We start from the raw sequence: 24,299 nt of genomic DNA, 5'->3' as shown, positions 1-24,299 counted from the left end.
AATCAATTTAACAATAAGTGATCTATGAAATATGTATACACTTGATTATGGACAGATTTTCAAATATCTCGGTTATAACGGGTGAAAGCGATATTGGTCTTTAATTATTCGAATCAGTTTTATAGTTACTTTTATAAATAGAGACAATTTTAGCGATTTTAAGATAAGCTAGTTTGATTGCTGGGACGAAGGATTTGTTGCATAAGACAAACAGTGATTTACAATTGTGATTAGCTCCTAATTTCAATTATCTTAGATGCATACCTAGAATTCCTATACACTTACTGCAATCTATACATTACAATTCTTTTTTAACATATTCGGAATCTGTTTCAGAAAATTCAAAACACTTATGCGTTGCATTAACGGTATATTCCAAACAGGTGGTCGTATCCCTAGTAGGAATATCTATATCATCATGATAAAATTACACACTTTATGAAATACTTGTATTTTATCAAAAAATAACACTTTTCTATGACTCACCATCAATAAGATTACTAAACTGTTATTTTTTATTACTGTTTGTCAATAATTCCGATGTTTCCTCCGTATGATTTTTTTTGCATACATTAAAAACGCTATTATAATGCTTTTCTTCAATTTCTTATTCAAATTATTCACTTGATTTCTATAATGTTTGAATAATCTATATGTACATGATTTTGTCCCCTTGATTGGACGCCGGAAGTTAGGTCGCCACATGAACCAGAAACTAAAATCAAATCAATAATTGTACTGCTATGCGGAGTTAGACGAGTTGGAGATGCTATCACTTGATACATCGGAAAAAAAAACCTACAGAGTTCATTGATCCTTTTTAATGTTTACATTGTGGATTGAAATATTAAAATGAAAGTCTTCCCAAACAACAACATCATTTCATGAAGAGAACACTTTTCTAACCTTTCTTCCAGTACACCCAAAACATCTGCACTATCATTTGATCATTGATTTCCTCCTTCCCACATAATAAGAGACTTGCAATTTACAGATATAAAAATGTTATTACATCCCTGCTGAAAAAGAAAAAAAACACAGTGCAACATGTATGTTCACGATTTGTTTACAAGGTGGACTATGTAAAAACGCTGGAATTTACATTGTGGCGTGGTTTATCAGAGAAAGTTCACACAGTAATGTTGTGTTTCACGCTGTGAATTTTTGATTCACAATGTGTTCATATTGTTAAAACAAGAGAGTCGAAGAGAGTCGACACTGTGTTAAAAATGTGATCACACTGTGTTCGCTGTGTTTCACACTGTGTGACACTGTGTTCTTTCCAGCAGGGATATTCTGGAAATAAACAAACAAACAAACAAAAAACAAAAAACTACACATTTTTTCTCGCATAATAAAATACTCGCCACTAGAACAAGGCGTCAGCTCTTTCCCCTCTTATGACTCTTCTTGTTTCCTCCTACCCCCGGTAATGTTTGGATGACAATTGTCTGGTTGTATCACAGACCTCACGAACCCAAATTTTTCTGCGATGAATATGCTAAATTATTGCTGGGTTTATTTTGTCACGTTTGTCGGCCTACAACTTTTCTATAATTTTGCTAATTTTATAGTATTCTAAAGAGCAAAATCTGGACCCGAGTTTGATGAAAATTCGTCTTCGACGTTTATGAAGGTTGTTGTTATTTTTTGAGTACTTTGACATTGCGGCATGGCCTCTATTATGTATCTCATTTTGTTGAATCCTCGATTGTGATCGGTTGAAATTGGAGACATAAATTCTACATTGCAGCCTCATAGTATCCAAACTGCCTGATAGTAGATACCAATCGCCCCATAGCTCTAAACTGCCCTTTTGGTACATACGCTGTTTGCGCGCGGACGTGTGTGCATGTATATCGCAAATGCTTGGTCTCTATTGAAAGTCTAATAGCACGAGAGGTGACCATTGGATCGCAATGCAATGGAAACATTTATGACAACGCCTCGTTGTGTATTTACTGGCTAACGCGGTCACGATCGAACAAGTCAAATTTGTTTTGAATCTATTTCGCATAGAAGCTGTAAAAAGACCGTTTTTTTATATTTGGGACATTGTTCATGTAATTCCTCCTCGGGATCTCAACTTCTTTGCTATTGTCGTGATCCGAGGTGATATCGGGCTGGGCAATGATAACATCATCAATGCCCCGATATTATGCAGTCCATCTGTAAAGTAGACAACACAGGAATTTGTGGGAAGAGTGCAAAAGGTGTTTCCAGCGAGCCTCTAATAAGATTTTTCTCTCACTTTAGCCTTTCCTCTTATACGCTTAGTCAGTACGTCAGTGCATTGGGTGGAACGAGATCAAAGACCCGTATCTGTGACAAAATCTCATATTTTGTGAATTTTCTTCCATCGAGTGGTCAATGACCACTCGGATGAATGTCATTTTAACTTCCTACATTATCTCTCTCTGGCTCTAGCCGTCCTCCCCATTCTCTGCGACCGCACCCCCCCCCCCCTGGTGAATGTAAATGGTGAAAGTAAAAACAAAACCTTTAGATTGCTCAGGTATCTATATTAGAAATGGACACTCTGAGACTGAAATTAATGATTTTGAGAAGTCTAGAGGTTAATCTACAAGACTAGTACTGTTGATACATATCATTCCCGGAATCAGCAGAATGATACTCGGCCGATTTGAATTCCATGTGCTCACAGGAGTGGCTTAGGCTTATTATATAATAATTATTAGCAAATCTAGTAATCAACTATTGTTGCTAACAATTATCATCAACGAGCATTAGATTAGCTGTCATTCCTTGATTTAGACGATTCCAGACAATTTTCATTACTTCGCATCATTTAGTAAAATAATCGACATCTCCATGTATAGATTTGTGGAATTTATTGCGGTCCTAAAGCAAGAAACCAATAATCTGAAAAATCTTAAACAAATTGCACTGAACAGTGTTGATGACATAGTGGCATTGCATGTTACATTTCAGAAATGTAGCAGTGTGTAATTCCATTACAATACCGCTTGCTCAACAAGTTCACCTGTGTAGAATCTGTGCATGCTTTCTTCTATTTTTCTGCTTCCTTGAACTCCAACCCATACATTCTTATGGTGAGCCTGCCATGTAATCATCCTTGTTCAGTGCAATTTGTTTTAATTTTGAAAACATTTTTATTTCTTACCCTAATCACTATAAATTCTGGAACTCTGTACTCAGTATAACACTCAGTTGTTCAAATGTAAAAGTCTGTAAATCATCCGGAGGTCTCCTTTAATTATGAAAACAGATTATTGGGATTCTGAGAAGCTGACAATAAACTCTTCCTACCCTGATGGGTGTATTATAGGCCTATGTCTTCCACTTTTTTATGATTTAACAATACTGCTCTGCCTCGCTGGCAGTAGAATTGTCAAACCGTGAAAGTTTAATCCGGCTGTTTTGATTGATTGTTTCCATTTGCTTATCACCACCTGTTTACTGCGTTATAATCTAATTCAGGTTTGCGTTTAACCTACATCCTTAATGATTGACATGTATAGGGTGACAATGGCAAAGCGACGATGCCTACATACAGTACTCTTGCGCAGTGCATGTTTATATTTTTGTGCGTCTTATTTGCGCTTTTGTTGTTCCAAGTAGTGAACGATCAATGTTTTCAATGCGTATTTGCTTTATTTCCAACTTTTCTCCGTCAGGTAAGATGAGAGCAAGGCTGCAACGCCAGTAAGACTTTGCACTCTCCGTGCTATCAAACCGTGATATTAGTTTCGAATACCACCAGTGTTTGCGAAACAACGTTTTCCTTTAGAGCAAATTCAGAGATGTTCCACTGTCCTTCGCACAAGACTGGCGTAAGCCTGTGCTGAACATCCAGGTATCGGAGGATGCTTGGTTGCCACATGAGGGCAGCACGGCGACAAAATAAGTTCGAGAGAAACACAGTGCCAGCAGTTTGTACGTGCGAGCAAGCTGGAGTGGTTAATCGAAACGTGAGCTATAACACTGATAGTAAAAGCGAGGCGCCAGGCAATTGTTGGTTCACTTTACGGAGACGCACTTACAGATCACGGATCACGCATGTAGGTCTGTCTCACCGACATTTAGTGCCGCAACAGTCTAATTCACTTGGAGTGTAACACAAGGGAAACACAAGGAAGAGGGGAAAAATCACTACTTATGACATCTGGACTTGGTGCCTCAAACTCAAAGCTCGCTGGCTATTTTCAGCTTCATACTGATAACTTACAATAGTCATTAGTACATTGGTAATTGTAATCATCTAACTCGCTTGTCTTCACAACCCGTTTTCTTCGGGTTTCGAGAGAGATTGACATTCAATTTATCCATAAATGTGAGCTTAACGAAGCATATGTATGTTTGGCTAATTACACTTCCCTTGATATTAACGCGCATGTTTTTTTTTTCCCATGATGTAGTTTGGAATATTCATACAATTTTCACAAAATGGGATTAACGCACCATTTCGACCACTTTCGACGGCATGAACATGGATGTGCCAAATGACCGTTGACTGTTTCATATTTCGTGTTCCCGGGAAATAGTGATTTGCTTCCAGTGAAACTAAGGTGGATCGCCTACAAAAGGAATTGAAAGGATACTGGAGTTGTGAACTGTCCATCGGCATTTTTCATACGACGTTGATGCGGTTGGATGCATTTGTGCAAGCCGTTTTAAGAAGGGAAAACAATTATTCACGTCTCACATTGAGTGTTGCTTGCATCCGTACCTTGAAGTAGAGGAAATGCCTATGTGGAGCGTATCATTTTTAAAAATTCCTTTTCATGTTTCGGAGACACTACTTTCATTTGATTTGTTGTAATTATCTATTTCGGTACGTTTAACGGTAACTATCTAGATATCAAGTCCTTAGATTATTGACTCTGTGGACGAAATTTTAAGGGGCTTTGTTAACATAGTCATTGGAAATTAAAACTAGACACCATGCTTTCAACGGACAAGAGAGGAAATACCATGCTCTTCCCCTTCGCTGTCGTCTTGGTCATAATCAGCATTAGCCGAGCTCAGACCTCGGGGTCCAACAAAGTCACCTCGGAGCCAGTCAATATAACCATCGGATTCCTCGCCTCTGACAGCGGCGTGGATCGCACTGCTCGTTTCATTGGGAGCGGGATGACGCTAGCTGTTCGCGATGTGAACGACAATCCGAGCCTTCTGCCCGGCTATCGGCTGCAATTCCGCTGGACAAACACGTCTGGCAACGAGGAGGGCTCAATACGAGCACTGACAGACCAGTGGCGGGATGGGGTGGTAGCCTTCATTGGGCCGGATGCTACCTGTACCACTGAGGCCAAGGTTGCAGCTGCCTGGAATCTACCTATGATTTCATACGTAAGTCCTCTGCTCAATTTCTCAATTATCATAGTAAGTTGCATAAGATCATAACTATTTCCATAGTAGTGACACTTGTTGTTTCCTTGCTATCATCGCTTACAATAGTTATGAAGATCTCGAAATGCAATTGAGTGGCGTTCATTACTGGTCAGCATAGCAGCCAATCGCACTTCCCTACCAGAAAGTAATTTGATCCATATCGGTCAACCACCAGTATCTAAATTTACAGCTGAAGCTGCCACTACTATTAGAAACTGTTCAATTGCTCGTTTAAGTTTTACTTGCTCCACAAATATGAGAATATAATTATGTGACCGTGCATTACAAAACCAACAAAAAGTCGCACCCCTTGATTTTTCGTGAGGATTCAAAAAAGGTGAATCGGATCAACCTAGTCAGTTTTGAGTTTTTCCATATTTTTTGAGACAGCTATTTCTTCTAGATTGTACTTAAGTTTGGGATCATAAAATGAACGGGAAAGTGGGCTTTCAGCAGATTTTCCACAACCCTTTATCGGTAGAGTAGTGTGATCAGGTATGTCTTAGAGGCCCCTTTTCATTTCTTGAAAATCCTTTGCACACCTTTCACTTTCAACTCCAATAACTTTTGAAAAGATGATGTGTTGATAGATCATGCTTGATAAATTTTCTACTTAATGTGATAATCCCTGAAATGTTGTTGCTGCAGTGGTCTACATCTTGTTTAAGTAAGGATTAAGCACTTGAATAGACCCTGTACTTTTCTCAATTCGCACTTATCCAGAGTGTGCGCTTTCTTTCTTCTTCTTTCCTCGCGATTATTTAGATAGGTTAGGAGCGTACATTTGAATTGAGTCACACATAATTTTAAAGCTTAGAATCTGCTCTTTCAGAATCTGTCCATATCTAAAAATCCCTGTCTGATGACTTTTTGTTGGTTTTGTGGTGCAGGGTCACATATTCCCACTATGTTATTAAACAAAGGGAATATAATGTTATACAAAGTGTAACTGTAGGAAGAATGTGTGTGCGTGTGTGCGTTTGTCGGTGTGTGGGTGAGAGATGACAGAGAAGGAGGAAGGAGATTACGAGATGCATACAAAATGAATGTGAACCAAGCCTTTGCTCGGAATCGTATGTTGGTCGACAATTATATTATTGCACCTGTCAAAGAGCAATCGATACGAGACCGAATAGTAGAAAGGTCTGGTTGTATTCGGGAAGCTCTATGGAGATCAACGGCACCAGCTTGAGCTTGCTTTCATACCGTTTTAAAGGCATAGCGCGGCTCAAGGATATCGATGAAATTGACTCACTTGGGAATGCATTGTAAGAAAGGCCTGTGATGGAAGATATAGGATATTTTAAGTGCCGTTAAGGCATAAACACAGCATAATACAGAAAACGTATGACATACAATGCCTTTCATGATGTGGCTCACTTTCGTTAGTTCAAGATTATTTTATAGGCAATCAGCATTAAATTCTTGGAACGATGAACATGATGATTTCAGCAGTATTTGCCATGAAATTTATCAAAATATTGTGTGTGTTTTCGTGTCTCATGAATAGGCTGGTTATATGCAGCTCTAAAGAATCATCTTGATCTTATGATTTGCATGATCATTCATTCTTTGTCACATAAATGTCACTTGAAGCACACATTCCCACTGTTTGTTTGTTTGTCTGTTTGTTTGTTTAGTTTTAGTTTAGTTTTTTATATTCAAAATATATCAAATGCACATATCAGCAAGCATATTCCAATAGTGAAAGAACAATTACCTTGCTCTGTTATGCTAGAGTTTTTGAGCCATGTCAATGTCATGTTCCGACAGCGCGAGCAAAGTCACTTCAACAGCTAGAGAACCAGTGATCCTGAAAATATTAATGTCTAATTTTACGTGTTGAATGTAATGGTAACTTGATTAAATGATATATGCCCAAAACAAATTTGGAGAAAAAAGTGACTACAAAACACATTTTATTCTACTCCTATAAGATTGCAACAAACATATTACATTTGGGCGAAGAACTGGAAGGTTTACAATGATATTAATTCCGCCGAATCACATCACAACACAATTTCTATGTATTGTGCTCTTTGACCATAATCATGTAACGCCACTCTTCGGCAATATATATTTTTTTTCACTGTATACGTCCTCCCTACTTGGCATATGAGTACTTGACGCTGCCTCTTCGATGCAGTCAGATTCAAGGTTCCATATCCAAAGCCACATGCTTACCGTCACTTCTTATTACGATACTGTGCAGTCTCAATACTCATAACTGCATAATATGCTATTGTTAGGCTGCTTTTTAAAAAGATTAGATGTTGTGCGCATTGTAACTCAAAACCAATCAAAAGACAATTCGCATCTTTTTTTTTTGTACCTCGTATTATCAAAACAAAATGCTCATCCTTCGTGAGACAAAGATGTTACATTATAGAGCTTAAGAGCTATAGAGCTATACACCGATGTATGATCATATGCACACACACACACACACACACACACACACATATATATATATATATATATAAATTGCATATGAGATATATGAGATTTGAGGGACGACAAAATGGTGCTTAACTTTGAAATATTACTCCTCTTACTGTTCTTCCTTTTTTTTTCTGGAAAAAGTGCACGAGTTGAAATATTGGTGTCCTCCGGAAATGGATCCCTGGTTTTTGGATATATATACATACATTATTTTGTTCTATCATCACAAGAAATTTCTTGGAGATCATCATCACGTCAAGTTCCATCCTGGAACTTAGATTTCTAATAATTTCCTCAGGATTCTCGCCGTCCCAATTGATGCTGCTTTTTGGATTGTTATTGTCATAATTATTACCACTGCTTTCAATGTTATTATTATTATCATCATTATTATTATTATTATTATTATTATTATTATTATTATTATTATTGTTGTTATCATCATCATCATCTTCTTCTTTTAAATCATCATCGTAATTGTTGTTACCGTCATTACGTTGATGATATATGTATATATATATATATATATATCAACAAACTTTTAATAACAAACGTGATTACGATATAGCTGCTGTTCCCGCTTCCCCTGGACGTGCCTACGAGGCAACCAAGGACGCTGTATATATTTTCGAGACTAATGCACTTATAAATATTAAGCTGATTAATCAATTTATGTCGTCGAAGGTTACAACGGTCCTCTCATCGCACTAGAAGCCGACATTATGAGGGTTCAGTCTTTTAGATCAAATAATAACAACAGCAGTAGACCGGTTGCTCATAGTGACACTTTGTCTGCCTCTAATGATTTTTAAAATCAAGATACTGCAAATCCCTTAGTAACAGCTACTTCATTGTGTACGTTGTGTTGATGTCACAAGTCACGTATATCAAGGCTCAATGATTGCGAATCATTGAAAACAACTCTAAAATACGCGATATTCGCATGAAAGTAAAAATAACGGGAAACATATTATGTTGCGACAAGGTAACCGAATGTTCTTACACATAGGTAGGCTCAAACACAATTACAAATTTAAGATACCTAAGCAGCTATAGATAAAGTGTACTATTCCGTCACGCATGAAAGACACATTTCAACATTTGGGCATAAAGTCGTGGTATCATACACTTTGAAGACCTTTCCCCGCGAAATGTTGGTGCTGACACACGTCATGTAGGAGTGATCTTTAAGAAAATTCAGTTCAAAATCCTTCTATTCATTATGTCGTGTTATGCACATCGTTAGTCCCTGTATTACTCATTTAAAATCCCCGGCTACGCCAATACTGTAATGACTGTTTAGATGGTAACAAAATATTGAAATTAATATCGGTGAAAATAAAAACACTGACTGTATGAATATTACGATTATTTTCATTTACTTTATCACTATTACACTTCAAACATCTTTTATAGTTCTTTTTATCATGTTGTGGGGTAATTATAGTGGCTTAAGCACTTGTACTGTCAACAGTGGTGGTTTAGTTGCAGCATGGAGTAACAGGTTTTTTTCAGTTTCTCATTCGTTTTATGTTCCAAAAATTAAGAATATGGTAGAATAAAATTTTCTCTTTTTAGAAAATATGAAAAAAAAATATGATTGATCACATTGGCCCATTTTATCTATTGTGATTTCTCACGTATAATCTGGGCGTTGGTTTTGTAATGCACGGTCGCATTTGCACTGAGGACTCGAGGCTTATTTCGTCATATTAGATGGCCTATACTGTTACTAGGATGTGATTGATCGACAGCTCGTCACCTGGTACTGTTTGCGAGGATCGTAAATGTAATATTTTCCACCTCCTTGTATTTCACCAACCGGTCAAATGACTATATTTTCCATGTCTGTCGCCCTCTTATGGGTTGAAAATCAACAATTACACCAACATGAGGGTGTAGCTAGTCTCTCCCCCCCCCCCCCCCCGTACGTGAGAGAGTAGACGGCATAAGCCGGCTATAATGCGCTAGGCCTAAACCTATAGTCTAATCAAGGAGCTTCAAGCTCCTTGGTCTAACGTAGGTACTTACGTATGCACGTATCATTCGACCCGCGAAGTTTGGATTCACACTTCAAAATGGAACCCCGTTTTGTCTATAATGAACAACGACGAGCTCGATCAGCTTTTGAAGGATAAGGATTCTAAATCCCCTAAACATGTCCTAAAACAAGCGTTAGACATAATTATTCAGTTCAGTTCTTAGAGCGAGGGCAATTCATTGACATCGAACATCGAACAAATTGAGAAGGACTACGACACCGAGCAGGTATGCAAAACACTGTGTTTGTTTCTGCAACAGAGGTAAAAGAAGAAATAGCTACAGATTTCTGTGACAGAAGATACGTATAATATATGGCACAAGACAAATTTACTAAAAAAAACACAGGGGAGAAAAAGATGACGTACTGGGGAGCCAGTGTGGACGCATGTACGAAACAAATGAAGAAAATTGCCCTGTAAAGTCGTTTTGTGAGTATAGCTCCTATGACCCACTTACTGAGGTTTACTGAGTTCAAAGACAAAAAGACAAAGGCAAAAAGACAATATAGGCGTAGGCCAACAACTAGACAAGTCCATTTCCAGGGTCTGGTCCAACACGAAAAGCAGACCCCCATCAAGTCCACCGGTTTCCCTAAGCACATCTCATAGAGTCGTAGACGTAGCCTGTAGGCCTACTCGTGGCTCTCCTCTGCTGATCTTTTGGACCTGAGCCTAACTTTAGTACTAGCGTCGTTAATGGACATGAGCCTAACGTTAGAACTAACGTCGTTAGTGGACATGAGCCTAACGTTATTATACGTCGATAGAAATAGTAGGCCTAGAACATAGTCACCGAGCATAGTCACCGAAATCTACATTCATCGTTCAGTCACCGTCAAGCTCACAGTCTTCTCCTCAAACGATGAATTTTGTTTCTAACAAACTTGATGTATGACCAGAAAAAATATCATGCAGTTTCACTTTCATCACTGTACAGTGAACATCATAAACAAGTAGACAACTAGACTACTTCACAGTTTGTGTAAATATGTTAGCTTTGTGCTTCGATTGCTTGAACTGTTGCGCTGTAATTATATAGGACCTACATTGGAACTTGGATTGAAACACTGAATGACCAGTTATACGTGACATCATTGCACTGGATCTTAACAAGTGGTGTGCGTTGAATTTACTGGAATCATCTGAAAACTTACTGAGTAGGCCTATCTGATCATGAACAAAAATGTGTCATTCTGTACTCTCCTGTAGATCAGTAAAATTGTTACAATAAGCGTAATCAAGGCCATCTAATATAACAGATATCGACTGGTAGGGGGTAGATATAGTAATCTGTGGAACGCCAAGGAGTTATAATTATTTTCCTTCGTGATCATATTTTCCCGAAGCGCGCAGCGCTCTGAGGGAATTTATAATCCCTTTGGAAAATACATGTATAACTCCCTGGTAGTCTATTGACTGTTATATTCCACCCCGAATCAGTCAATATCTGTGTGATATTGCCCAAATGATGCTGTCCATCTGGATTTACCTCTTCCGGTTCATCACGAGAATTTGAAAAAAAAATGATATGAATTGAGGTGATAAATCGCATTAGAAGAAGTGTGTGCAAATTATTCTGTAGGTAAATATATATTAATCAATTGCAGTTCTCGATAGTATCTCCACAAATCGACAACATATCACAACTCGATTAGATTTTTTTTTTACGGTAAACTCTTGCGTGGAATCCTGGCCAAATAAAACTAATGTTGGGTTATCTCGATATAGTGGGGGATGTTCTAATGGGGATGTAAAATGATATGAACGTGACAGGCCTTAAGATGTAATAAATCAATGTCATTCTGAATTTTTGTAGACATTATATCTTTCTTATTTGTTTAAATTACATTAGCGCAATATTCAACATTATTACTGTGAAATCGCAATGCTGTCGGTAGTGACCATCATCTCCGAATGAATAAAGATTGTTAAACATTCAGTAATGATGTTCGTTTTATTTGTTGTTGGTTTTTTTTTTTTTTGCGACCTGGATGCAGACACCTGTGAATCCCTGATGTTTAATATCTTCGAGATTTATTTAAGAATTTAATGGGGAACCGATCAACTGTCCATAGCTCGTCATAGAAACACAGTACAACAAAATTGATTACTATTGTTTTAGCATGCTTGTATTAAAGACAGGTTAGTGATTATTTGAAATATTGTAAAAACGCACACAACAATGCGATTCATGGGCAATGATTGTATTATGTCGAGTTCACGTTCTTACGCAAGTTACATTAGTCTTCACTGAACAGTTGTATTGGATGTGTAATTGGCCTAAAAGGATGCAATTTCGCCGTTTAATCATTATGTGACTAACCGAGCACAAGACAGATGTATACCATCAGTTCCTCGTGAAATCACGTGTATTGCCTTGCCGAGGAAACATTTCAATAATCCCATCTCAATTTGATTTCATACAATTATCCACCGTCGAACTTGCTCAGAGAGATTGATATGACATTTCATGAAAGGAAAAATCAATCATGGTACAAGAATGGTCTCGAAAGAACACGCACATACACACACAGGCATGCAAATCAGGCGAACACACACACACACACACACACACACACACGGTTGCATGCATGCGATTTTACCCACTCGCATTCCATAAAAATGGAATTATATAGTTATCTAGGGGGATGATGCTGATATGTTTACCGAACGCTTCTGTCATCTTGTCTCAATTATAATCATATATATATGTATATATATATATATATATATATATATATATATATATATATATATATATATAGCGAGAGAGAGAGAGAAGAAAAAAGAGAGAGATGGAAAGATATGTGTGTGTTTATAAATTTATATACAAGTGTTTATATACAGATTGAGAAAGAAACATAAAGGTCCAGCGAATGAGCCATTTATAGTTGACCACTTGCGAGCCTTCTCGATCCTCTGTGGGAACGTTACACATTTGTCATCGAGCTGAGAGCGAATAAGCATGATATTCTCAAAAGTGTCGATGACATTTCACACTTATTGTGCATGCTTTGTAGATCCACTGACACCTCAATTCTTCAGACTATGAGTAATCACAGACTCTACTCCGAGCACACGATTCCTTTCGGCACCCTGTGTATATGAAAGAATTGAGAAACATTAGTCGATGGATAGCGGCTACTTCACTATACGCAGCGTGTTCACTTCGCTATTCATATATAATTCTTTCTCCTCAAAAAGCCCCTCGACTTGTAACATTTAACAGTTCGCCGCTAAAGCGGCCACGCCGACAAGTATAGATGTCACCTCATTCACGACGCTATCCAGTGAATTTGTTGTTGTTGTTGTTGTTTTTTACAGCAGCTTTCTTCCGACCCGTATCGGTGCGCCAACAGCTCTTGAGTGATTTGTTTCCGAGAACACATTTAACCCTTTCCACATCTACAGTAATTTGTCGTGTTGTCCAGAATTTGACAAAGGTTAATACCATTTTGGTACGTTGCGGCAACATGAAATGAAGTTTAATTTTGTCTCATCATTCTTTTAACCATATTCAAATTCCTTCAGATTTCGCCTTCCTCGATATGAGAGCCTAATACATTATTATGATACCTATTCCGACGTTTCTTCCATTTTCAAAGTAATACACACGTCATGTTTAAAGAGTTATACTAGGGTGTACCAGAGCAGACGTAGGTAGAAAAGGACGAGTGCGTGAAAAGGAATAGTTCAGAAAAGATCGCGAGAATTCAGCGGCATGTACATGTATGAAAAGGGGTCTTTTAAGGAACTGGTTCTCCCAGTATGAGGACGAATGCAACTGTGAATTCAATACCACACTCTCATGTTACAGGCACATCAATATTTCATGATTGATATAGGGACGATACAAGTGTACAATGTAACCAGAAGCGAGATCAAAGGAACGACATTTTGAGTCAATTATTTCCATCGCACATGTATTACTGTATTCGGCGTTACTACGCTGTGCTGAGACTCTGACGAACTGCTGTAACTTGATATACCATACCGTATTATAGAATACCTTTAGAAGATACAAAAATATAGCAGTCGTAAGCCCTCTTGCGGCACTGATTAAAACAAGTGCAGATTGTATAACCTCAAGCAAATAACAAAAGGGTTGGTTGGAGAAGAATGTTTTATAGGAAGAACGATGAACAGTATGATTCGAGACTTGAATTAAATGTATGACAAAACATAGGTCTACGAGTGCGTATGGCTTGTTGCCGTTGCAAAAAGACGGGATTGTGATGGCGAGAAGAGGAGAAACGCGTTTCCCAAACTGCTAAAGCCACTAACACCTGCGCATTTAAGTCTTTGTAATCGTATATCTGGTGTACTAAAACCACACTGAAATCACGCGATTCTTTCTCCTTTATATTTCCCTGCAAAATTGCTTTCATTTCGCAAAGGGGTATTTAAATGGCTGCCCCCGGAGAAAATCCGCGTTTGCCGACTTCTGTCACGCTGCGATCGATGGAAGAATTGATGCCCGTCTCCGGCAATTCTCGGGCTTGGCTGAACACCGTTTCTGCCAAATACGCTGTAGAGCAACAGCTAATCCTTGCAGTGGTATCTTCATGATGCGCTTAACATTGTTTGCTAGAATTCTACTAGGGAAAAAAAACACAGAGAAAACGTTGTGATGAACGGTGTTTCTGTTTTTAAGTGGTGCTGGACTGGACTATGAATAATCCTAATTGTGATATTGACAAATTCACATTTCTCGAGTGGATGGCTGATATTGTGCAGGAAGAGGTGCATAATGAGTTCCTATTGGTACTGCAAAATATCAACAATGGACAATAACGTAATTTAGCCTAGATTTGTTGAATTTCGAATGACTTGTCAATTTAGGTGCGAGTTTCTTCACTTTGTCTCCCTCTACAAATTAAATCTTTCTTTCATTCAATATGACTTGTCAATTAGTTGGAATAAAAAAAAAATGAAAAAAAAAACCGCACTCATTCTCTACCTACGACCCTGCTTACGGCAGTGGACGCTTCAGTGCGTTTTCAAATGAAATGCGCCCAGAATTCTGATTCATCAGATTTCCACTGAATTTGCCTCATGCGTCAAATACCGCCACTGCATCAAACGCTTTAAGGCAGCCACTCCCCACCCCCCCCCCCCAAAAAAAAAGTAAAACAAATTCTCTTGATACCTAGCTGGGTTTTTTTTTTTTTCTACTGTACGATTGCTTCACGCTTGCACAGTCATTACAAACAAGCAGAAGACGCAGAAACAAACGTGACATTCGTTCAAAACTATGTATGAATGCCGTCACAGCCCTATATATTTCTGTTCATAGCATTCATTTTTTTTTTATTTAATTGAAATGAAGTCGTATTGATTCAACATGCTATTTATGCTGCATTATTTGCTAATTTCGTAAAACGAGAGTTTTTATTGCCATTTACCTCTTAATGAACAACAATATGATGGTGTCATTCATTATTCGCTGAAGTCACAACATAACGATATTCTTACCCACCCCCCCCCCCCCACACACACACACACCGGTTTAGAGTGGAATATGAACCATTACACTACTCGCTGCAGAGTATTCAAACATCTGCTTTTTATTTATCGGTTACTGCTTTCTGGCTTCTTCTGGAGGCTGATTTCACAGCTCAACTATCACTCACAAAGATGGATTCCAGACTTTATTTCATTTCCATACTGCAACGGGTGAAAAATCACCTAGCTACGGTCTTTCTCGACGCCAGATATATACATGTATTCCTTTTTTAACGTTGATCGCGTTATCACATGCAGTATTAATCAGTTTTGTCACCAGCACGCAACCCACAGAACACGTCTGGAGATCCTCAGCTAGATATGCTTCTCTGCTGAGAAATAAAGAAGACTCTTAGAAAAAAATATATATATATACTTTTAACAGACTTACAATTTACCTATATACAACACCTAATATGTAACGTCTGCCGAAGCGTGTGTTTGTTTCTAGTTGTTTTTGTTTCCTTACTATCGTATCTTATGGCATGATATCAATCGCATGTGCAAATCAGCACATTCAGTGAATAATGAAAACCCAGTTCAGAGAATGGTAGGTGTGGCGCATAAAGGATCAATAAGCTGTTGGTGCTGTACAGGGGCTGATGAACGTTTTGTGAGGTACATTGCTGCGAGCCGGGGGGGGGGGGGGGAGGGGAGGGGAGGGGGCAGGGCAAGGGTCAATTGTGGCAAACCACCACCCCCCCCCCACACACACACACACACACACTCCGTTTTGAGGCCCTGCTGTTGATCGCGATGTAGGCCCCTACATTTTTGATTTTTGTTTTGTTTTGTTTTTGTATGTATGTTTGTATGATGTCCTTGTATGTTTTCCTTCCTTGACACTGCAGTTGTTGTATGTAATGGACTTTTCACATCGCAACATGCAAGGTACAGTGCAGTCTCATTTAGCTGCAAACATTGCATCTTCGCATGCACCGCGATATACGTAGCCATTCATTAATAGGTGTCGTCGTTATGATGGTTATGCTGGGTAACTGCATTACTGTTGGTTGGAAGCAGAATTGACAATGACAGCCGAGAGTGGTTGTAAATAGCACACACAGTGTAGCAGTTTTGAAGTTGTTATTATTTTTTTACAGCTCTGAGTGCATTGCGTGATTTAATACACTTTAAGTGTATTTGTAATTGGCGCGAACGTCATTCGCTGAGTGGATTATATTAATTCACCTGTCATCATCAGAACAAAATCTAAATTACAAGACCATTTTGCTCCTTGAATATTAGCGCAATGTAAAATTTACCACCTATTTCTTCAATGAAGACAGTCTATGGCACACTGTTTGATCGCAGATATCCGAAACATCTTAGTCGATAAAAATGTAGCCTATTCACGTCGGCAGAAACCAAATGTAAGTTATAAAAAAAAACAAAGCAAACTAAAACAGAACAAGAGAGATTTGTTTTACTTTAACACTTGCAAAAGAAACCAGATTAAAAAAAAACCACACACACTCAAACAAACAAAACCCTACGAATAAAGGGCCTACATGCAATCAATACTGTGTGTTTATGTGCAATGCAGTCGTGAATGTTTGCATGTTTATATGTTTTGTTTGTTTGTTTGTTTGTTCGTTTGTTTGTTTGTTTGTTTGTGTGTCTTGTTTTTCTTGGAGGGGGAGGGGGTTTGGCTTGCTGGTTGATTGATTTCTCCGGTGTTTTCTCCGGCAAGACGACATTGGGCCGTATGCATAAAAACTAGCATCACTTGTGCTAGCCTTTTTCTTGAATTCGTATGCATAAAAACAAGCAATTGCTTGCGAGCAAAAGCTTTTACTGGTAAACACAGGCAGTTGCTTGCTGCCGACAAGCAATTGCTTAGAAACCAAGTATTTGCTTAAGAAACGTATGCATAGAACGGACCTTATGCTTGTTCTTGCTAGCAATTGCTTACGATTTTCCAAGCTCTGGGACTGGGACGTTTCCTTTTAAGCATCATTTTCCTGTTCATATTCATAAAAGAAAGACCAAAATTGTGCAGGAGAGGTATAAATCTCCAAGAAATTCCTCCTAAGATGGGCAAGAAACTTTTTCGTTTCAACAAGGGGAATGTGATGAGAAACGGATAGGATGTCTGACATCGTCTGTGGAGAGAAGAGAGGCCTCTCTCCACGTACGACCTGGCAGATCCGGGCTACTATTGGTGAATTGATAGGATACAGCCAGTACGTGTGTGTCTGTGTCTCTGTGTGTGCATTATTTTATGAATACAATGACATAATCATTTAAAGGGGAAAATTCAGTCCAAATATAAGTTAGTTTGATAAGAAAGAGTAAAATATTACGAGTTCAACGGTAAGATTTTGATCGAAATCCGATGAAAACGAAGGAAGTTGTGACATTTTGAAGTTTCGTTAATTTTTGAGGAAATATGAATCAATATGAATATGTAAACGGTAAAGTAAGCATGTCATCCCCTCACAACTTGCCATAGTTTGTAAATAAAATTTTGAAATTTCCTGTTTTTCATTCAAAAGCAATTATGCCCGAGGCTCAAATCCCGGTATATCTAACTTATTACTATTCTGAAGTTATATTCAACCAGGAACAGCAGCATATTTCAGACATCAATGACAGAAATATTGAATTTTCGTCTTTTTTTTTCTTTGTACACAATCAATGGAAAATTATGAGATTATGACATGGTTAGCTCACTCATTTGCGTATCCATATTCACAGTACAAGAACTGTTTTGCAGAAATGAGCAAAACTTCAAAATGTCATAACTTCCTTATTTTTCATTCGATTTCAGCCAAACATTTACCATTGAACTCGGAAGATTTTACTCCTTTTTATCAGACTAACCTATATTTGGACTGGATTTCCTCTTTAATAGGTCTTTTGCTAAGTCAGGAAATATTTCGGCACACACGCACCCTTTTCAAATACATGCTATCAAACCCGCCTTTGTTCTTGTGTTCGTACAAGCGATGACATTGGGCCGGATGCATAAAAAGTAGCAATTGCTTGCAAGTAAAAGCTTTTGCTAGCAAGCACAAGCAATTGCTGCCCGCAAGCATTTGCTTAAAAACATGTGCATAAAACAGACCTTTTGCTTGGTCTTCCAAGAAATTGCTTACGATTTTCCAAGCCCTGTAAAATGAGCTTGCGCTTTTGCTTAACTTGGACGTTCGCTTTTAAGTATCATTTTCATATTCATAAAATAAAAACCAAGCTTGTGCAGGAGTGGGTTGAATCTGGAAGAAATTCCTCCTAGGTTGTGTAAGAAACTACATTAATCAAGCTCACTGAAATTCTTTTATCCAGGACTTTCCCGATGTACTGTACTGTACTGTACTGTACTGTACTGTACTGGCTGTTGTCATGTTAATCAGACTTGAGTCCAGCTGTTTACATTCTCAAATTCTGTCATAGTGCAGTGTTCCTAATTCTTCCTTCTCTGAAGACATTAGGGGCGCGGTGACAGCCGGCATTTTTATTCACACTGCAATGCAAGTGGTTGTTGGATTGTTGTTATTTTTTTAACTTGCTGGTGCACGTGTTCTTTTCTCAATAGTTTCCCGTCTTTTCTGAAGACACAAAATGTACAATTTTCTAATGTTGTCCAAACCATACCATTGTCATTATACGTTGACTCATTAATATTGCCAGAATGACAACGGCTCGTCCGCTTGCTGCATGTGGCTTATCCGACCCCCAAATCTGCATTAGAGAAGAATTTGCTATATCCCTGAATATTTGTATTTTCTTTTGCATTTTCTTTTTTTTTTCTCTCTATGTGTCGGTCATTCGTTGTACCCGTGCTCCTCATTTTAATTCTTATACCCTCGATTTTAACTGGGACCTACGCTAGACAAGCTTACTTCTAAGTAGGTTCCATCATATTTATTTAGCATTCATTCTCAGATTCCAACTTTCATAGATCGACCACAATGTTCTATATGTTTGCAATATTCTATTATGCCTCTTAGCTGGATATCATGTATTATTTCATTTCGTGATTATTATGCCTTCTAGCTGGATATCATGTTTTATTTAATTTTGTTATATTTGATATATTTTTCATCGAGAAATATGGAAATAAATTGAAATTGAAATTGAAACTTTTTTGCTTCAGCAACGGGAATGTGTATAGTGGTTAGCACGGAAAATGTGATGAAAAACAGGTAGGATGTCTGACATCTGTGGAGAGCAAGGAGACCCCTCTCCACGTGCGACCTGGCAGATCCGATCTACTATAAGAGGTGCTTGGAATCTGCCAGTTCATGTGTGTGTAACTGTGTATAGATGTGTGTGTACGTCTGTGTGTGTGCATTTATGAGTGTCATTTCATTATTCTTCTGCTATGTCAGGAAGAGGGCCGAATGCATCAAAAATAGCAATTGCTTGTGCTAGCCTTTGGTTGAATCCGTATACATAAAACAAGCAATTGCTTGGAGGCCAAGCATTTGCTTGTAAGCAATTGCTTCAAGCACAAGCACAAGCTCGTCTAGTTAAAGATCTAGCTCAAGTAATTGCTAAAATCCATTTTTATAATTTATGCATAACCTTTTGCTTATACCTTTTGCTTGTCGTGCACACGCAATTGCTTGCGTTTTCAACAAAAGGGACGTCACGCCTGTGCGAACACAAGAACAAAGGCGGTGTGACAACATGTATTTCAAAGGGCGTGTGTGTGCGGAAACATTTCCTGACATAGCAGAAGAGCTATGAAACGACACTCATAATGCACACACACAGACGCTCACACACATCTATACTCACACACATGTACTGGCTGATTCCCATCACTGCTTTTAGTAGCCCGGATCTACCAGGTCGCACGCGGAGAGAAAGTTTCATTGCTCTCCACATTTTACAGAGCTTGGAAAATTGTAAGCAACTGCTAGTAAGAACAAGCAAAAGGTCTGTTTTATGCATGTTTTTAAGCAAATGCTTGAATTGCTTGTGCTTGCTAGCAAAAGCTATTGCTCGCAAGCAATTGCTAGCTTTTATGCATCCGGCCCATTGCTTGCGATTTCAACAAAAGAGGCATCACGCCTGTGCGAACACAGGAACAAAGGCGGGTTTCATGTTTGAAAGGGTGTGTGTGTGTGTGCGGAAACATTTCCTGACATAGCAAAAGAGCTGTAAAATGACATTCATAAATGCAAACACGCAGAAACACATACACTTTAACTTGCGCATTTTTGTTCTAGAAAATTGGTCTTTAAAATAAATTCACTTACTTTATAATTATTGCTATACAAAATGAACCGCTCTACGACTGGCTGTGCAGAAGACCGTGTGAAACAAAGCAATTTGGGCTAGTGCCACGCTCACAGGACAGCAACCTGTGCAGTACAACAAGCAGCAGGCGTTGGCTCTTTGCCTGTGCCATCGCTGGTTTCATGAACATAAAGTATATTGCACCTCCAGACCTGTCTACCTTCCATATGACTGTCCTCAGTTCAATCACTAAAGGCCGTGTGTCACACCTTTCCGGGCAAACCTTGTGTGCGACTTGCAAAGAACAATTTTTACTACCCGGAGGTCCCCGCAGATGACCCGCACATGACATTACCTAGCACGTTTCTCACCCGTAGTCGCCCGGAGGTGCGCAAGCAAATCTTTTTTACCCGCAACCATGTTTAGGCCCTGTCACACCTTTCCGGGCAAGCTACGCAGGCTTTTTGCGTGCGGGGATTTTCCAGCATACCGGACAATTTCTGAGGGCGGACAAAAATTTGGGCGACTCAGTGCATGTGTCTTACTTGCTGGACGCGCTCTACTTAAGTTCTACTTGCGGGAATAAATGTGACCTGTGTGCCAGGCGCGTTGGGGCTGACAACTCAGTGAAGAAATTCTTCTGAAAGAATGGCAGAATTCCCACAGAATGTCATTATCTTGGTCGCATACGGGGACTGCGAAGTACCTGCGTGGGAGTTGCCTGCGAGATGCTGCCGCTAAGGGCCTCCTACTGGCGTTATGCGTGGACCTCTGCCGGCAATCCCAGCGACTCACCCGGAAAAAAGTTTTGGTCATGCGTAAAACTTGGCTGCGGGTAAATCGGACTTGCGTGCGCACCTCCAGACAACTACGGGCGAGATACGCGCTAGGTACTGTCAGGTGCGGACCAGCTCCGGGTAGCAAATTTCTTTCCCCGCAAGTCAACCCGTAAAACTTCCCCAGATACGGTATGACAATGCCTTGAGCATGCTCAAAACTTGTTCCGAGTGAGTCTTGGGGGTTCGCTCGCAGAGGTACACGCAGAACACCAGTAGGAGACCCTTACCGGCAGCACCTCGCAGGCAACTCCAACGCAGATACTTCGCAGTACCCGTAAGTCTCTCGTAAGCTCTCACGCAGGTCACACGGAATACACGCAAGCAGAAGGTAGCACGCGTCTAACAGGTAAGACACAATTGCGAAACTCGCAAACATTCTTGTTCGCCCGCGGAAAATTCTCCTGCGTGCTGGAAAATCCCTACTAGCAACAAACCCGCGTAGCTTGCCCGCAAAGGTGTGACACGGCCTTGATATTATCAAGGAACATGTCGTTCTTACACGGGTGTAGCCTTAAGGGGCGATCACACATCGCCGGTTTAGATGGCGGTTCATGGCGGTTATCAAACCGCCGCGAACCGTGTCCAATGATGGCGGAAAGCACTTCAACGCGATGTGACTACGTTCTCAACACGTTTTAACACGTCGCTAACGCGGATTGGCGCGGTAGTAACACGACTCTCTCCGAAAGGCGGAGGAGTCCATACCAAACCCTTGTAGTTGGATGCAATCAGAGCCCTTTCACACGTCTTCAATGGGTTACAACAAGGAGCGTATTGCTTTGTTAGGTATCCACAATTTAAAAGAAATTGCGAAATGTTGTAACCCCCTGTGTATTTACAGATTGACGTAAGTGATACAATAAGCAATTGTCTTCAAGTTTCAACATGCTTTTTCTCTCTCTTTTAACTTTAAAATATCTGTATTAACTGTAATAAAAAAGACATATATGTCAAAGCAGAATCTAACATAGTTTTTAAGTTTCCTTTTTCATTTGAAGGTTTATATCAAGTGATGTCCAAGTTAACTTGCTCGTTTCAACATCTCTCTTTTTCTCTTTCTTAATTGAGTTTTCACATATTTCTAACAACAGTCGATAAAAGACATACTTATCATCAAAGAAGAAACAGTATATCTACATAGTTTACTGTTTATTTACAGTTCACGTTACATAATAATGGTCTGTGTTTTTTTTTTTTCAAAATTCAACATTTCCCTCTACTTTTCCCTCTACTCTCCTAAGTTTCAACATATCAGTATCAACATGCAGTATTACAAAAAGGCATACATAATCACGAAAGCAGAACCCAACATATTCACACAAGTCTTCTGTGTATAACTTGCAGGTTAACGTAGCTGACCATCTTTTAACAAGATTATGAACACACCATTTAATGTACCTGATGTACTATTCAACATAACTACCAACGTTTTGAACATTAAACTTTCTTTGTTGCTCTGTATTAAAATTAAAAGAAAGTAATGAAACCTCAGCATTCAATCATGGAGGAAGAAAAGAGAGCTCTTTTCTACCTCCATGATTCAATATATTTACTCGATCTTGCATGGGTTCATCTTTACTTTTTTCCCCATTTTTTTAATTACTCCGCCACGAAGTGTCGCCGGAGGCAATATTCTCTTTTAAGTTCAACATTTGTTTTTGCATGAAAAGTTATGGTAGTGTTAACATGGTATTATCACGGATCTTGCGATGCAAACACGGAGGATGCCGTTCTTTACACGGTGAACGGCGTTTTGAACACGGTGCATTTCAAACTGCCAAGACCGCCAAGAAAAATTAAACATGTTTAAGTTTCTGGCGGTCCCCCGCGATTCTCGGGGTTTATGGCGAATGAGTGACGGATGATCAGGGTTTGTGTACGGTGTGAACACGGTCTTTGTCGGAGCACGGCGAATTGCCGAACCGCCATGAACTGCCATCTCAACCGGCGCGGCGATGTGTCGCCTCATACATGTCTTACTAGTTCTGAGAGTTTATGCTCCCAGAGTTTGTGGGGGAGTTAATGCGGGGTGCTGCACACAATGTCCCGCTCCTCTCATCCTCCTCTTACGCGCTTGAAAAAAAAAGGAATGTAAACCACCATACGACACATTAAAGACTTATCCTAAACATGCATGTGTGCATTCTGTTCAGTGCTTTCTTCTGTCGGTTTGTAAGTGTACATGCCTCTGCTTCATACAACAGTACAGACTCCACTGTTGTAACAAGCCGTCGCCGTTTGTTTGTTTGTTTGTTTGTTTGTTTGGTTTTTTTTTTTGTTGTTGTTGCTATAAGCTGGCACTTCCACTCTTTCTCATGCTTCCACACATTTCACATACTCTTGAAGGCATTCCATGCGAGGCCACGTCTGGTCCTAACAGGTGTGATGTTCTGTCGATGCAATTCAGGAGCCCACCCTGCTGGATAGAACAGCGTGTCTCACAGTGTGTTTACAATGTGTTCACAATGTGTTCACTAGCCGACTATGAGAAAACGCTCGAATTTAACAGTGTTAAGATGATCTCACACTGTAGTGTGTTATTTCACAGAGAGTAGACATTCTGTTTCACACTTAATTGATGACTCACAACGAGTTCACATTGTTGAAGAGATTTCCCGCTGTGTTTCACATTGTATTTCGGTGACACGAAATTTGCTCCTGCGACAATTGCTCCGGTGTTATTTTTTCCAAGAACTTATGGTTAGGGCTGGGTTGTGATAAGGTTTTAGGTTTAGTTTGATATGAAGATTAGGATTAAGGTTAGAGTAATGCTTGTCGGTAGAATTTATTTTTGGCTTAGGGTGCAGATAATTCAGGAGAACAATTGTAGGAGAAAATGTCGTGGAACCTTTGTATTTCACACTGTGGGGCACTGTGTTCTTTCCATCAGGGCATATACTAAAAG

At 39.2% G+C, this 24,299-nt stretch overlaps 1 protein-coding gene across 1 annotated transcript in view; it reads left to right on the top strand.

Moving 5' to 3' along the window:
* Positions 1 to 4,926: 4,926 nt before the first annotated feature.
* The window catches only part of LOC140232161 (speract receptor-like), a 239,989-nt gene continuing 220,616 nt past the window's right edge, over positions 4,927 to 24,299 (top strand). Inside the window, exon 1 of the mRNA XM_072312304.1 lies at positions 4,927 to 5,334. Within this exon, the coding sequence (XP_072168405.1) occupies positions 4,927 to 5,334 (408 nt within the window). The remainder of the gene's footprint in view (positions 5,335 to 24,299) is intronic.

Source organism: Diadema setosum, chromosome 8 (genome assembly GCF_964275005.1).
Source record: "Diadema setosum chromosome 8, eeDiaSeto1, whole genome shotgun sequence".
Lineage (NCBI taxonomy): Eukaryota > Metazoa > Echinodermata > Echinoidea > Diadematoida > Diadematidae > Diadema > Diadema setosum.
Note: the sequence above shows the minus strand (reverse complement) of the source record. Positions and strands in the feature narration are given on the sequence as shown.